Source organism: Panthera pardus, unplaced genomic scaffold (genome assembly GCF_024362965.1).
Source record: "Panthera pardus isolate Hobbes unplaced genomic scaffold, ASM2436296v1 HiC_scaffold_8, whole genome shotgun sequence".
NCBI classification, from domain to species: Eukaryota; Metazoa; Chordata; class Mammalia; order Carnivora; family Felidae; genus Panthera; species Panthera pardus.
The window spans coordinates 138276996-138290782 of record NW_026527013.1 but is presented as its reverse complement, the minus strand read 5'-3'; the positions used below and the strand labels follow the sequence as shown (position 1 = coordinate 138290782).

Here is a 13787-nt window from a genome sequence, read left to right as displayed (position 1 = left end):
AAGGCATTCTATTCTAAGGCCGTTGCATGATTTTAAAGTTCAGCCTGCAGAGGTGAATGTGGCACCACATGGTGCTTGGTCATAGTGGCTCATTGGAAACCAATGCCCCTCTGCTTCTCCAGGTTCTTCCTTCTCCCAGAGGAATCTTCTTTGCAACAGGGTTCCCTTCGTAATTAATTATTCTGCATCCTCCTATTTACCCAGTGCTTTGAATTTGCCAGCTGTTTGGAGAAAAATAATGTGATTAAAGTCACTCACACTGCAAATGTCTAATAGCTCCAACTTTCCAAGGATATTAGCATGTTAAAAGACCCTGGAGGTTAACGTGAGTGATTTCACTAATTGAATGATTTCAAACAGAAGAACCTAGTAAAATAAAGAATTGTGGACACAGTGGGGGAGCCATCTGGTAACAAAGCAAGGAAGCTTTCTTTTTGCTCTTAATTCCAGACCTAGCTTTGTGCTAAAGTAAGAGTATCTTTCTCATGTTTTGCAGTCCTCTGTACATGTCTCAGATTCATATTTAGAAGGCATATATGATACCACTTGCAAAATTAAGTTGCTGATGAACAGATCTGCTATCTTGTTTTAGGAAAAAATATGCAGGGAAATCTTTTAGTTAACTCGCCGTTGTGAAAAAATTATGGAATCAGTGAATGTAAAGGATGCAAGTACCTATTTGAAACGCACCAGAAACAGATGTCTCCCTACCTAGGCTTTTGAATGAAAATGTGATCCCTTTACCCATAGCATTTTCAGTTCTGTAATTAAATTCAGTTGCATTGTTAATGTACTGTTGACATTAACTTGTATCTCATATACACAAGACTGGGAATACACACATGTTAACTTGAAACAGCTGTTTGCAAAATTACTACAATATGGCCAGTACTTCTTTTAACCATTATGTCCCTCCATTTAAACATGATTTGCATCTGTAAGCACTTATTATATATAAAATTATAGGAAGATATATGACATAAAAATGATGACTTTTGATGCTACATTACTATTGCATTTGACAATAGTACAGGAGAAAAAGAAAGTTAATAGAATGCTTCTACAGATCAGAAGTCATGCCCCATTGGTATGCATGCCTGAGGGGCCGGGCCTGTGTGGATATCTTGCCACACACCCTAGGATCTGGTTAGTGGACAGCCCTTGGCCATCACTACCGCTTCTCTCCTGTCTCTTCTGTTCTTGCGGATGGCAGAACCTTGGGGATAAATTATGTGATGCTCCCTGCTTCTTTCAAAAGCCCCGTTTCTGGATTGCTGATGTCTGGAAATTTCACAACTAAAAATGTCTTCATTTGCCCTCTTTTAAAGCCTCAGTACCCTTGTGAGGGCTTGGGGTAAACCTGCGCATCACGTCATGGCGTGACACCCTTTCCAGGTTTGCTAGGGGCAGGGCAGAGAGCACTGGCAACTGCTGAGATGAGCAATGAGCGGGGTACAGCAAAGAGGAAGTCCAGAGCACCTCAGATCTGTGTGGACTGCGAGTCTTCAAGCCCTGCTCCTGGTGTCAGTGGCTCCCCCAGCACCAGGCAGCCTCCCCAGAATCCGGGCAGGCTACTGGGTTTCCATCTCCTCCAGCCACCTCTCTGGGCCCCGCCTCAGTCCTCCAGGCACAAAGGGAATAAACAAACAACTGGCACTTGCTACAGAGGATTTGAGGAAGTGATAATGCGATTTCTAAAGCAATGCTTTCTCAGAGTCTCCTAGACAAGTTCCATTTTGAGCACAATTTCTATCTCCAGAAAATGTTAAAAGTTTGCTAGTGCATTTATTTCTTCATCGTATAAAAATTCATTGAGTGTCTTTTCTTTTGCTAGGCAATATATTTCCAAACTGAGAATGCAAAGATTAAAATACTGAGTGAAAGAAGCCAGCCGCAAAAGACTGCCTATAATCCTATTTATATGAGATGTTCAGGATAAGCAAATTTACAGAAACACAAAGCAGACCAGCAGTTGCCTAATGTTGGGGTGGAGGAGGGGAAGCGTAGAAAGTGATTGCTTTATTTCAAAAATGTTCGAGAATTAGATTACCGTGATGATTGCAAACCTGTGTACATTTACTAAAAACCATTGAACTGTAGACTTTAAATGAGTGAATTTTATGGTATGTAAATTGTATCTCAATAAAATAGCTAAAAATAAATAATAAATAAACACAACCAACCAAACAAAAAAGTCCCTTCCTCCTAGACTTGACATTCCAGGGCGTTCAAAATATGAAACAAAGAAAAAGGCTGGCATGGGGGTAAGTAGAGTAGCCAAGGGAGCACAAAGAAAGGACACTTTGGTGTCAGGGAGAATCCGAGAAAAATTCCTAGAGGAGATGACATCTAAGCTGAGAAGAGGCAGAGAAAGGAGATTGGGAGTAAAGTATTTGTCGAGCTCCTACTCTCTGTTAGACACTGTAATGTAGAAAGATGAGTTAAGACTCGATCCTAGGCCTTGAGGGGCTACAGCTAGTGGGGTGGAGAGAAAGAGGTGATTAAAGAGAGGCACAGAGGCTGTGAAAATAACAAAAAGGGGAAACAAATCCAGTCAAGGAGGTGAAGGCTGAGTAAAAATTCAGACTTGGGGGAAGGCAGTGATGGTTTAACTTTATGAGCTACGGAACCGCCATCTTGCCAAGGCATCCCACCCAGCGGTGACTCTGTCACAGCTTACAGGGTTCCGTTACCATTGATGCCTTCTCACTCTTCACTCAAGTCTGCGTTGGCCGAGGGGAAAGCCCTTTGAGATCAGAGCTACCCAGGAAAGCTTGGAGGTGGGGAGGTGGGCGAAGAGGCCGAGTGCACGACAGGAATCCCTACCAAGAGTAAGTCCCACAAGAGAGCTCTATTGACCCATTTTTAGCAGGGTGCAGAGCTGCCCAGGCCTTCTTTCTGCACATTCTCCTTATAGATTTAGTAGCTGGAATCCTCATGACTCTGCAGTTGAAACTTTCCTAGCATCTTCCCATTCTGATGATTCCTGGCAGTTGGGTCACCTGTCACCTCCTAAGAGAAGCATCTAGCAGACACTTCTTCTAGCTCCTGGCTCCTGGCTTGGCAGAGGCCTCCACCACATTCCCCACATGTCCAGACGAGCACCCGGTTAAGGCATCCAGAGACAGAGAACCTGTTATTCGAAAGGTTTTACAAGCTACTATAAATTTAAAAAGAAGAGGCATGTTTTAAAGAAATGAATGCAATGAATCTAACAATTATTTAGTACTTCTCTGTTATTTATTACATTTTGTGTGTGTGTGCAGAAACACATGTATTGACACACATAAGTGCATATGTATGTTTATTCATTGTGAGTTTTGTTTAAAACAATCCAGAATTCCCATTTCTGAGTCCCTTACCAATACACTCTGCCCAGACACAAATGAAGGAAGGCTTGGTTTTGGCCCCACAGATTTGGATTTCATGTCTGCAGAGGCAGCATAACAAGTTAGTGACGGAAAGGCATTTATTTTCACTGCATTTGATAACAGTTTGCTGAAGATAGTGCCCAGGGAGGCTTCCATCAGAAGAGAAATTGACTTCCAGAAACTCAGTACTTCAAAGGCTTCTGGTGACCTCAGGAAACCGAAAAATACCACTTAGGCCAATCGCCCACTTGAGGCCGCCCATTCTTCTGGGAAATGGGAACCAGAGATGCAGTGTCCCTATCAGTCTCATCTTCGCGTCCATAAATAATTCAAGGAAAATATTAATTTATTTATACGATAGGTGGCCAAGAGAGAGTTCCAGATGTTTACCAATAACATGGTCCTGGAGCTCCATCCTGTTGAAATGGTTCCTGTTCTTGGCAGGAATAACTTGTGCTAAGGGTTGGATCCACACCCTTTTATAAACATGCCATTGATTTTGCATAGCTAACGTGAGCACTGAAATGGGGACTCTTTAGAGACAAGTATGAACAGACACCAGGTTTTCCCCAGGGGGTGTGCACATGAGGCGGAAACTGTTGAACCCAAATTTATGCCATTTGAAGACTATACTCATTTTAGTCTACAAAGGCATGGTTTCAATTCCCCCCTGTACTATTCCTAAAATCAGATCGAATTTTATCTTATAAGTAGAAGAAGTAGCTGCAAATAATTTCATGCCCTGCCAATGACATAGGCACTGATTTTTAACAAAAGGCTTATAAAACTTTTTATGATACCGTAAAACTGGAGAGCTCATTCCCATGAAAACATAAGCTTCATGTTACATGTAATTAAGGCGAGGAGGAAAACATAAAAAATGTAAGTTTAAAAGTGTATCTTGTACACATATTACACACGTGCACATATTAAATGCACACAGAAAACACTGCATAAGTTCCACCTCAAAGACAAAGGTAAAGACAAGCAGGAAATGTCATGGTGGGTGAATGATTCCATGGCTGAAAAATGAATTGCTATTTCAAGTTCTCCAGGGGATATGCTGTATTGAAGGTTAGAAGTCATTTTCTATTTTTCCAGATTGTAAATAAGAAAGTATCATGAAACGCACATTCAGCTGCTATTTTGGTCCCCTGAAGTTTGAAAATTATTATTTATTTTTTCCTTAGGAACGAGGACTTGTGTATGAGGAAGAGGTTTGAGGAGATGGGCGAGGCCTGTCAAAGGCAGCTGGAGAAGGGGCTCATAACCTCTATCTGTCCTAGAACCCAGTGGGAGAGGAAAGCTTATGCTGGGGACTCTCCTTTCCATCCGTTCAGATTGCGATGGGCCGACTGGATTCACTTAAGCCACGTTTGCTTCCATGGGGGCATTTGTAGTATCCTCTCAACTAAATGTATTCACTGCAGACAGATGTCAAGAATTCTCAATTCCAACTATTAATGTAAGATCTCCTGAGGACCAGACAACCTCTTATCTTTAAGTGGGTATACGATTGATTAGATGTTACAACATATGCCCTTTTACTTTAATGGTCTGAACTTTTTTTCTAATATTCAAATTTATGATTTATTTTCAAAAGCATACAAATTATAGACCAAATAAAAACTCATATCATAGAGTGTGAAGAATATTAAAATGTTGATCTTGATGCCATATGCCGAGATTTCAAATCTACACATTTTGAACAGATTTTATTATAGGGAAAAAATGGAAATACAATTGAACAAAATATATAAATAAGTCATATACCATCATCATTATATCATTTAGCCTACCACTAAAACCTGCATCAAATTGATGTATTTCACCAGCCAACCATAAAATAAGGAAATTTTTTACTAAACAGTTGAAAATCAATTGAATACATCATATATATGAGACCATGTTATTTCCGAATTCTGATGTACAAATAACCAATTATAATTTCTTTGCTTTTTAAAATATCAAAACATTTAAATAAATTTTATAAGAATTACCTTTTCATTTAATAAAAATAACAATATATTGCTTTCCTGAGAAAAATGTCTTGGTTAGATATATAACTTGTCTCCTCATAACCAGGCCCTCAGCATAAATCAAATTCAAACTTAATCTAACTAAATATGATGGCCTTGTAGGAATATATATAACATCCCTTTTATAGTGTTTTCTCTAAAAGCAACTGTTTAATTTTGTTCTTCCTATTAGTTGGGTTTAAGTAATTATCTTCATTTACATTGCAGATATACTTACAAGTTGTAAATATTCTTGAGAAGTTTAAGCATTAGTGTTTTGATTGTGTATTGTGTGTGTTAAAACATAGTGATCCGACATTTAATAGAGCCATAAAACAAATTCTTTATATTTCAGCGAACATAAAGAAAACAAATGGAGCCCCATTTTAGGAGGACTGCATGGTCTGTATCAGTTAGAAAAAATGAGATCCACAGCCCCCTACACCAGGTGACTGAATCATAAAAAAAATATGGAAGTTGATAATAGTAGTTACTACAGCAATAAAAACATGATAAAAGGTTCCCTGACAGTTTGAAACCTTGGAAGCCTTGCCAAATTGAAAGTCTAGTTTGGAAGTCCTGGCACTAACCTGCTGTCTTTAGTAGGTCTTTGGGTTTTCTGACAACTTCTGGTTCATCCCCTTAAGTCAAAGTGATCTATCAAAATACCTTAGTTTCCAACAGCAATCAAAATCAATTGAACTAAAACACACATTTAAAAAAAACAAACTACTGTAGTATTTGCAGAGAAAGGACTCCTTGATTGAGTCAAAATACTCAGAATCTGCTGTAGATTCATTTTGCAATTGAATATATATTTTTTGGAGTTATCAGCCCTGAGCTTACTCAAATTTATGTTTGTTCATTTTAAATACAATAATCCTAGCCACTGATTTTGATAACATTTTTCTTTTGGCAAGGTGGAAAATTCACAGGGAAAAATTTTAGATACCGATGATTCTTTAAGTCTTTGCTCAACTTAAGGACCCATAAGATGATAATTAATAAGATCCTAACGCTGACCGCCTAAGCTCTTAACCCTATTACTGTATTAGACCCCCGTCTCCGGACCATGCCAAAGTATTACCGCTTTGAAATAACTTTTAGTGGGTTACATATTTTTTTGATCAGTTTCTGTTTTTCTTCTTGGAATCCTTCAGTGAAATGGAACTGAAAGAAGAAACTTCAAATACACAACAGCATTATGTTTTCCTCATAAACATTACCAGAACTATTTCCATTTCAAAAATCGGTGATTTATTCCAACACTTTCTAAGTGGAAATTATTGTTTTGTAGAGATGACTGCTAAGCACAGGGGTAACTAAAAGGAGGAAGATCAGATGACCCAAGGGTAAGCCCAACTGGCAAGGAATGGGGAGCCTTTCTTTTTCATACGTCCCTACAGGATCCTATTAGCTTACCTGGATGGCTTGCAAATAGCTCACTGTGCTTTCAAATGCACACACACACACACACACACACAATGTCAACAGTGATGCTTGGACATGCTTATGCAGTTATTCTTGATTTTAATATTATAAATGTTTTCTTTAGTTCAGTTTAGATTGGATACTAATCAGTTCTTACCAAAAATAATACACTTCCTTAAACTTTTACATCTAAAAATTTGTTTAAATACCTATTCTTTTTTTTTCTCAAATGATGAACTTGATAAGCACATACAAATACACATGCACACACACACACATACACACACCTAATTCCCCAAAGTAAAATAAAATGTTTTTTCAATTAAGGAGTAAAGAAAATAATCCTAGCATTTCAGGGCCTTATCTTTAAAAAAAAAAAACAACACTTCACTGCTCTGTGTTCAAAAGTTTTGGTTGTTGGACAGCAGGGAGTTCATCTGATCAAAATTCAGAGGATATCAGGATTGGAAGGAACTAGACAGTTATCCTATTAAACCACATTCAAATAGTTGAATGTGTATGATAATATCTTTGCCATGTAATCACTCTATGGTTGTATACCTCCAGTAAAAATGAAAATGAAAGATACTCTTTGAACACAGACTATTACTAGTAAGATATTTATTAATAGTATTGTTACACTTGTTTCTAAAATCTATTATTATTTCAATGGTGAAGAGGTAAATGCAGGACTAACCTCAGTCAGATAGTTATTATAGTTAGGTTGACAGTAAATTACAAGAAACATCCCTGACTATAAACCTATTATAGAGTATATAATACATTAAAACATGATGAGAGGCTGCATGAATTGGCAACATTTTATATCACTAAAAAATAGTCAAAAACCTAAAAATAGTGTTTGCATATAGTTGCAGATATTAGAAAAATCTTTCATTTAATTTTTTTTGTTTTATTTTATATTTGAGAGAGAGAGACAGAGACAGAGAGCGAGCAGGGGAGGAGCAGAGAGAGACAGAGACAGAATCGGAAGCAGGCTCCAAGCTCTGAGCTGTCAGCACAGAGCCGGACGCAGGGCTCGAACCCACGAGCAGTGAGATCATGACCTGAGCTGAAGCCGGACGCTTGACCGACTGAGCTACCCAGGTGCCCCCAAATCTTTCATTTTAAAGGTTAATTCTGTACCACTTAAAAAAATCTATCTGTCAGAGGCAGATATGTATTGTTTATATCAAGTGATAGGTGTGCTTAAATATAACTTAAGACAGTTAAATATAAATTCATGTTTACTTTCATATAAAAATATATATATAAAAATAGAGTATTTAAAGAGGTGGATATTCATACCAAGGAACTGATCAATCAAAATAGTCTCTCTTTTTTTGTATGGTAATGAAATTGAGGTATTTGTACAGTTGTTAATTTCAGACATGTATTGAGTAACACTCTCAGCTTTATTTTTTCCCCAAAAGAAAAATAATCCTTTAAAACACAATTGTAACTGTGGGATAGCTTACAACAAAACACGTAAAATAAAGAAATTCACTATTTTGAAATTAAAAAATAGAAGAGAAAGTTCTCAATACTAGAACTAGGTATGTTTTCTATATGTATGCCACAGTTTTAATAAAAAAATATTTTTATTCCTACTCTCAATTTGGATTAGAAAAATCAAAATATAGTTACCAATAACATGGTATTTGTGGACGTATACAAATGCTTTATGAAAATAAATGCCTATGCAAATGCCTAATCCTTTGAAAATATTTACATAAAATGTAACCTTAAATTACATAGGCCTCTAACAGCAAACAAAAGCTTTCTTAAGTAGTATCATCAATAAAACATATTAAAGTAATACATGAAGAACTACATTTTGTTTCTCACTTTAACATTACATTTTTTATCAACTTAGACTGCAGTTACCCATCCAAGTTCACAGACAGGATAGGAGGGAATGTTACTGAAAAGTACAAAGAGTGCAAAGTTAAATCCATTGGTGTTTTAACTGTAAATTACTACACTTCCTATGTCTCTCCTAGAATCCCTCCGAATTCCCTGTGTGGCATTCCTGTTCTTTTCCTTTCAATTGTAAAATTTAAAAAGTATAGGAAGAAATGTTTTTCCTAAGCATTAGATTACAAAGTCTAAGCTATCGTACACATCACTCTTTCTCCTGGTAAAAAACACAAGCACAATCCCTACTTGCAAATGGAATGTAACTGCTTTTTTCCCCTCTTCAGTATTAATGTACCGATAGAGAAGATAGCACAATACTCAAGAGCATTATCCTTTTTGTCCACATAATTCAAGTGTCTATGTTTCTCCCTATTATCATCATGCAATACCTAGCCCACAGTGGTTCCAATTTATGATTATACTTCAAGTAACCTTTTTCAAGCTCTAGCTTTCCCCTTGAAACCAAGTGATTGTCAAGTGCATATATTGACCTTATAAAGCTGTAGGAAGAAAAGTGTTATTATTACTTTTTTTTAAGCCATGTGTGCATTGGTGTATATGTGTGTGCCAGCATGCATGAGTGTGTGGTCAATCCAAGATACCCGTGATGTGTAGGATTTGGTTCTTAGACCACGTCCAGGTGAGTGGCTTGCTTCCAATTCCAAGTTCAGTCCTCCTGCAGGGAGTCTACACAGTCCTTTTACTTGCACACATCCTGCTGAGAAGGATTTCAGAGCAAACCTGATTAACTGGACCTCTGACATGATATGGTGATTGAGAATTTGTTACAGAGTCTTGTTGTCGTTTGCTTTGATTGCTGAAATATTTTCCCACAATATGATTTCTTGATTGTTTCATTCTGATAAAGTGATATTCTTTGGATAACTTTGACTTCACTACCTGCAAATAAAGAGCAAAAAAAAAAAAAGTCAAAATCAAGGAGACTCAAGCCCTGCGTAGATTAGTATAACTAACTCACAAACTTGAGCGGCATCTTTATCACAGAGATGTTGCCTAAAGGTGATAAATATGATCTATATAACCAAGAGCCAGAGTAACTTACCTGTCAAAAAACCCCCTAAGGTTGGAATTAGAATTTCTGCCATTTTTCTTACCTCAGGACAGTTGGTTCCAATGCATCTGAGGGATAGTTTCAGATGGTTTCTATACCACACTGTTGCCTCTGTGTGTGTGAGTGTGTGTGTGTGTGTGTGTGTGTGTGTGTGTACTTACGCCAAATGCTAACATATGGAAAAGACACTGAGGTGCCTGTGCTGGGTCAGTGAATCAAACATGGTACTCTAAACCTGTCACGGCATCCCTTTATAGAATGGAAATTAAAGCTATTTGTGGAGAAAAGAAAAATACTTTTCCATTGCACAACCATAAGCTGATGCTGTTACAATTAGTGGTTTCATTTTTTCTGGGTACTTAGTAAGTTATGGAATTTGTAGAAGCAGGCTATGCAGTATTAAGCTAATAACTTATATATGTTTGTACATATGTAAATATATTTATCTTAAAATGTTTTGAATAGGCAGAATTACAAAGCATTTATATAGCATAAAAAGATATATAACAAAAATTTCCTCCCCATCTCTGCTTCCCCACCTCCAGTCATTCAATTTATGAGTGATTAATAATGCAATTACAAGACATTATTTTTGGTCAATATGGACACATAAACTATATATTATTGGTGACTAATGAAGGTAACACTGGCTCACATGGAGTTTTAAAATTCCTTTAAGTGCTATATAATGATTTAGATCCACATTTTTTTATTCCATATAAGAGGATACACTGAAAACAGCTCCAAAAATACAGGATATTTAAACAAATACAAGATACTTATTTTGAAGATAAGGTATTTTTAGTTATGTGCAAGTAAGTATGAACCTTTTTAGAAGATTTACTGGACTAGAAATTCTGTAAAGATATAAACCAAAATGTTAACAGTAGTGATCTTTGGGTAGGGGAATTATAGGTGATTTAAAAACGTATTCTTTGTAACTTTTAGTCTTGACTTTTTTTATTTGAATACAACAAATGTACACTCCTTTATAATCATAAAAATGTTGAAGCTATTTCCATTCTGAAGAAAAAATGTAATAGTAATGCATTTTAAAACCAATTATACCCTGCTAACCCCAAAGAAATGAATTGTTTTCCTGTAGCTATGGGAGGTTTGGTTTTTTATGATCAGGCCTTCAGATGAAGTGACTCTTAAGAAGACCAGTGAAATCAGTGGGTTGTGGTAAGGAATCCCTACGGATGGTAATTCAGAGCTCAGTTTGCAGTTAACCACTGATTAATATTCCAGGTCCCAAGGTTGTAAGTTTCTCTTATGTGCAGTTCTTTCCACCCTGTTTAGTTATACTACAACTTTAAATATGATAGGCCAGGAGGTGCACCAATGTTTTCCTGAAGGTTCTGTTTTGGAGGAGGTGTGTATTCAATGATAGCAAGATTAGTGAACATTTTTAAGGAAGTTTATTTAAGGAAACACTTAAGCATAAATATTACATTCAACCTTGAAAAAATATTATTTCAGTGTTCTGAAGCCAAAATAAGGTTACTTTTGTTTGTATAAGTTTATCTTAAGGTCTGGCTTTTGCAATTGCCAGATGATCTACATGCTAATTAAATGCAAAACAGTTAAAAATACATCTCATTGCAAAAGGTTATATCGTTCTTTAAAATTATCTCAATGTTTTGTATGATTTCAGGGTTGCATTTAATGTTGCATTACAAATGTTGGAGAATGCTAGTGTAGATGCTTACAGCAATCTTGAACGTGATTTATAAAAGACATAACACAAAAATGTTTATGTCCAGTGTCTTTGTTGAAGCCTATAGCTTCTCCTCAAGAGTAGTGTCAATATTTTGCCAGATCACATGGGAAGGTTGATAATGTATTTCTATTTTTAAACCAGTAAGGTGATCTCTGAGAAAGGAAGATGGGATGATGGAGTCTCTTCCACCTTCTGAGGGCCTGCCTAATGCCTCACACAATGCCACTGGTCACAGCAAGCTATTCAAGATTGATTCCTACACATCTATCCAGGGCTTGGCCCAATAGCACTTAATTCAGTTGGTTTCCTTTGAAAGCTATTTTGCAAGAGATAATCAAAGACAATAACTTTCCTAATTCTTTGATTAAGCCAGTATTACTTTGAAGCTGACTCCTGAAAGATGACAAATCTACAAAGAAAGAATTACTTCAATTTTGATTTGTCAAAATAAAGATGTAAAAAGTCCCCTCAAATACTATTGTAAATTGAATCCAGGAGTCTTTAAAAAATCCAGCATTATTGTGCACTATGCCACTAGCACATAAAATTTATTTCAGGCATGCAAGTTTTAACATTACAAATATTTTGTTATAGAAAATCACCAAAGAATTATTTGTAGCTATATGATTGTTTACCTGGAGAACCCAAAGGAATCTACCAAAAAATAATGAGATGGTATAAAGTTAATATTTAAAAATGATATAGCTTTTCTATATTCTATCAATAATTAAGAAGAGATATATCAGAGAAAAGATCCCATTACAATACTAAAACAATTTCATTCAGTTTAGCGATTATGCAGGTGAAGAAAACATGAAGTTTAAAAATTTTTTTTAATGTTTATTTATTTTTGAGAGAGAGAGTGAGAGCGTGAGTCGGGGAGGGGCAGAGAGAGGGAGACACCGAATCGGAAGCAGGCTCCAGGCTCTGAGCTGTCAGCACAGAGCCCGAGGCGGGGCTCAAACCCACGAGCAGCGAGATCATAACCTGAGCCTAAGTCGGACGCCAAACTGACTGAGCCACCCAGGTGCCCTCAAAACATGAAGTTTAATAAAAGGAAAACATGAACAAATGGAAAGACATACCACGTCAAATCCCTCCAGATTAATTAAAATACTATGCCAATTGTAATCCCAGCAGTATTGGCGGGAGGGGGGGAACCTGACAAAGAAATCCTAAAATACATCTAAAAGAATAAATGTAAGAAAATAACCAAGACCAGTAACCAAATAAACAGTGGTGGGGGGTGGGGGGGATTTTCATTACCAAATGTTCACTCATCAATATTAACTGAGTCTACCACCAGCCTACCATAGACCCAGTTTTTTGTTGCATAAGTCAAGTATAAGCAGAATTCAATACTGAGAAAATACAGGGATGTCCTTGCTACAGATTAAAATGCATTTCATAAACTGCTATTCTTTCCTAAAAGTGTTTCTAGAGCAATAAAGTAGTTCTAAATGAAGCCCAATGTTATATAAATCTAGCAATCATAAATGCTGACATTGTAAGAGTATTAATTACATGGAATTAAAATCAAGAGTGTATGTATAAAATGGAGCTATGTACCAAACTGCTAACAGAATCTCCAATGGGGAAGGGAGTGAGAATTGAGGGGCATATATGACATAAAGGCTGGAATTTTTTTTTAAGATTTTATTTTTAAGTAATCTCTACACTCTATTTGGGGCTCGAACCTACAACCCCGAGACCAAGAATTTGCATGCTCCACCGACTGAGCCTGCCAGGTACCCCTAAAGGCAGGAAGTTTTGTTTTTATTCTGTATACTTATTTTTACATTTTTACAGTTAGCAAGAATTCATGTAATCCTTGTATAATAGAAAAGCAGTAGAGGAGATTTACTGATTTATTTTTTTCCATATAATATCCAATTTTCAATCTTCAGCGTTCTCTGTGAGAAAACACATGGAGTAATTCAAATATGGTCCTTACCCTCAAGGGGACTATATAAAGACACATGTCTAAGATACTTGAAGTAAGCACAAGAATGAAATGACTTCAAAGACATTGTCTGAGACTAGCTCCCCAAGGTCAGGCACCATGTTGTTTCCACGTAACGAATAGTTTCTTCATACGTTACTTAGTGCTAATTTATGGTGGGCGTGGTAATCTGTTCACACAGCTATTATTTCTTTGAACTTACTTGTCAAATTTAGTCTCCAGCATTGCTGTCAAACTATTATCTCCAAGTTTCAAAATATTACTTTATTTTACCTACTCTTATGGGCTC

The 13787-nt window shown here is 36.7% G+C and overlaps 1 protein-coding gene across 6 annotated transcripts in view; it reads right to left on the bottom strand.

The window, feature by feature from the left end:
• Nucleotides 1-3287: 3287 nt before the first annotated feature.
• The window catches only part of CPED1 (cadherin like and PC-esterase domain containing 1), a 270971-nt gene continuing 260471 nt past the window's right edge, over nt 3288-13787 (bottom strand). For all 6 annotated transcript variants that reach the window (XM_053897714.1, XM_053897712.1, XM_053897715.1 and 3 more), the window contains one exon: nt 3288-9640. In XM_053897714.1, the coding sequence (XP_053753689.1) occupies nt 9428-9640 (213 nt within the window). In that variant the 3' untranslated portion in view covers nt 3288-9427. The remainder of the gene's footprint in view (nt 9641-13787) is intronic.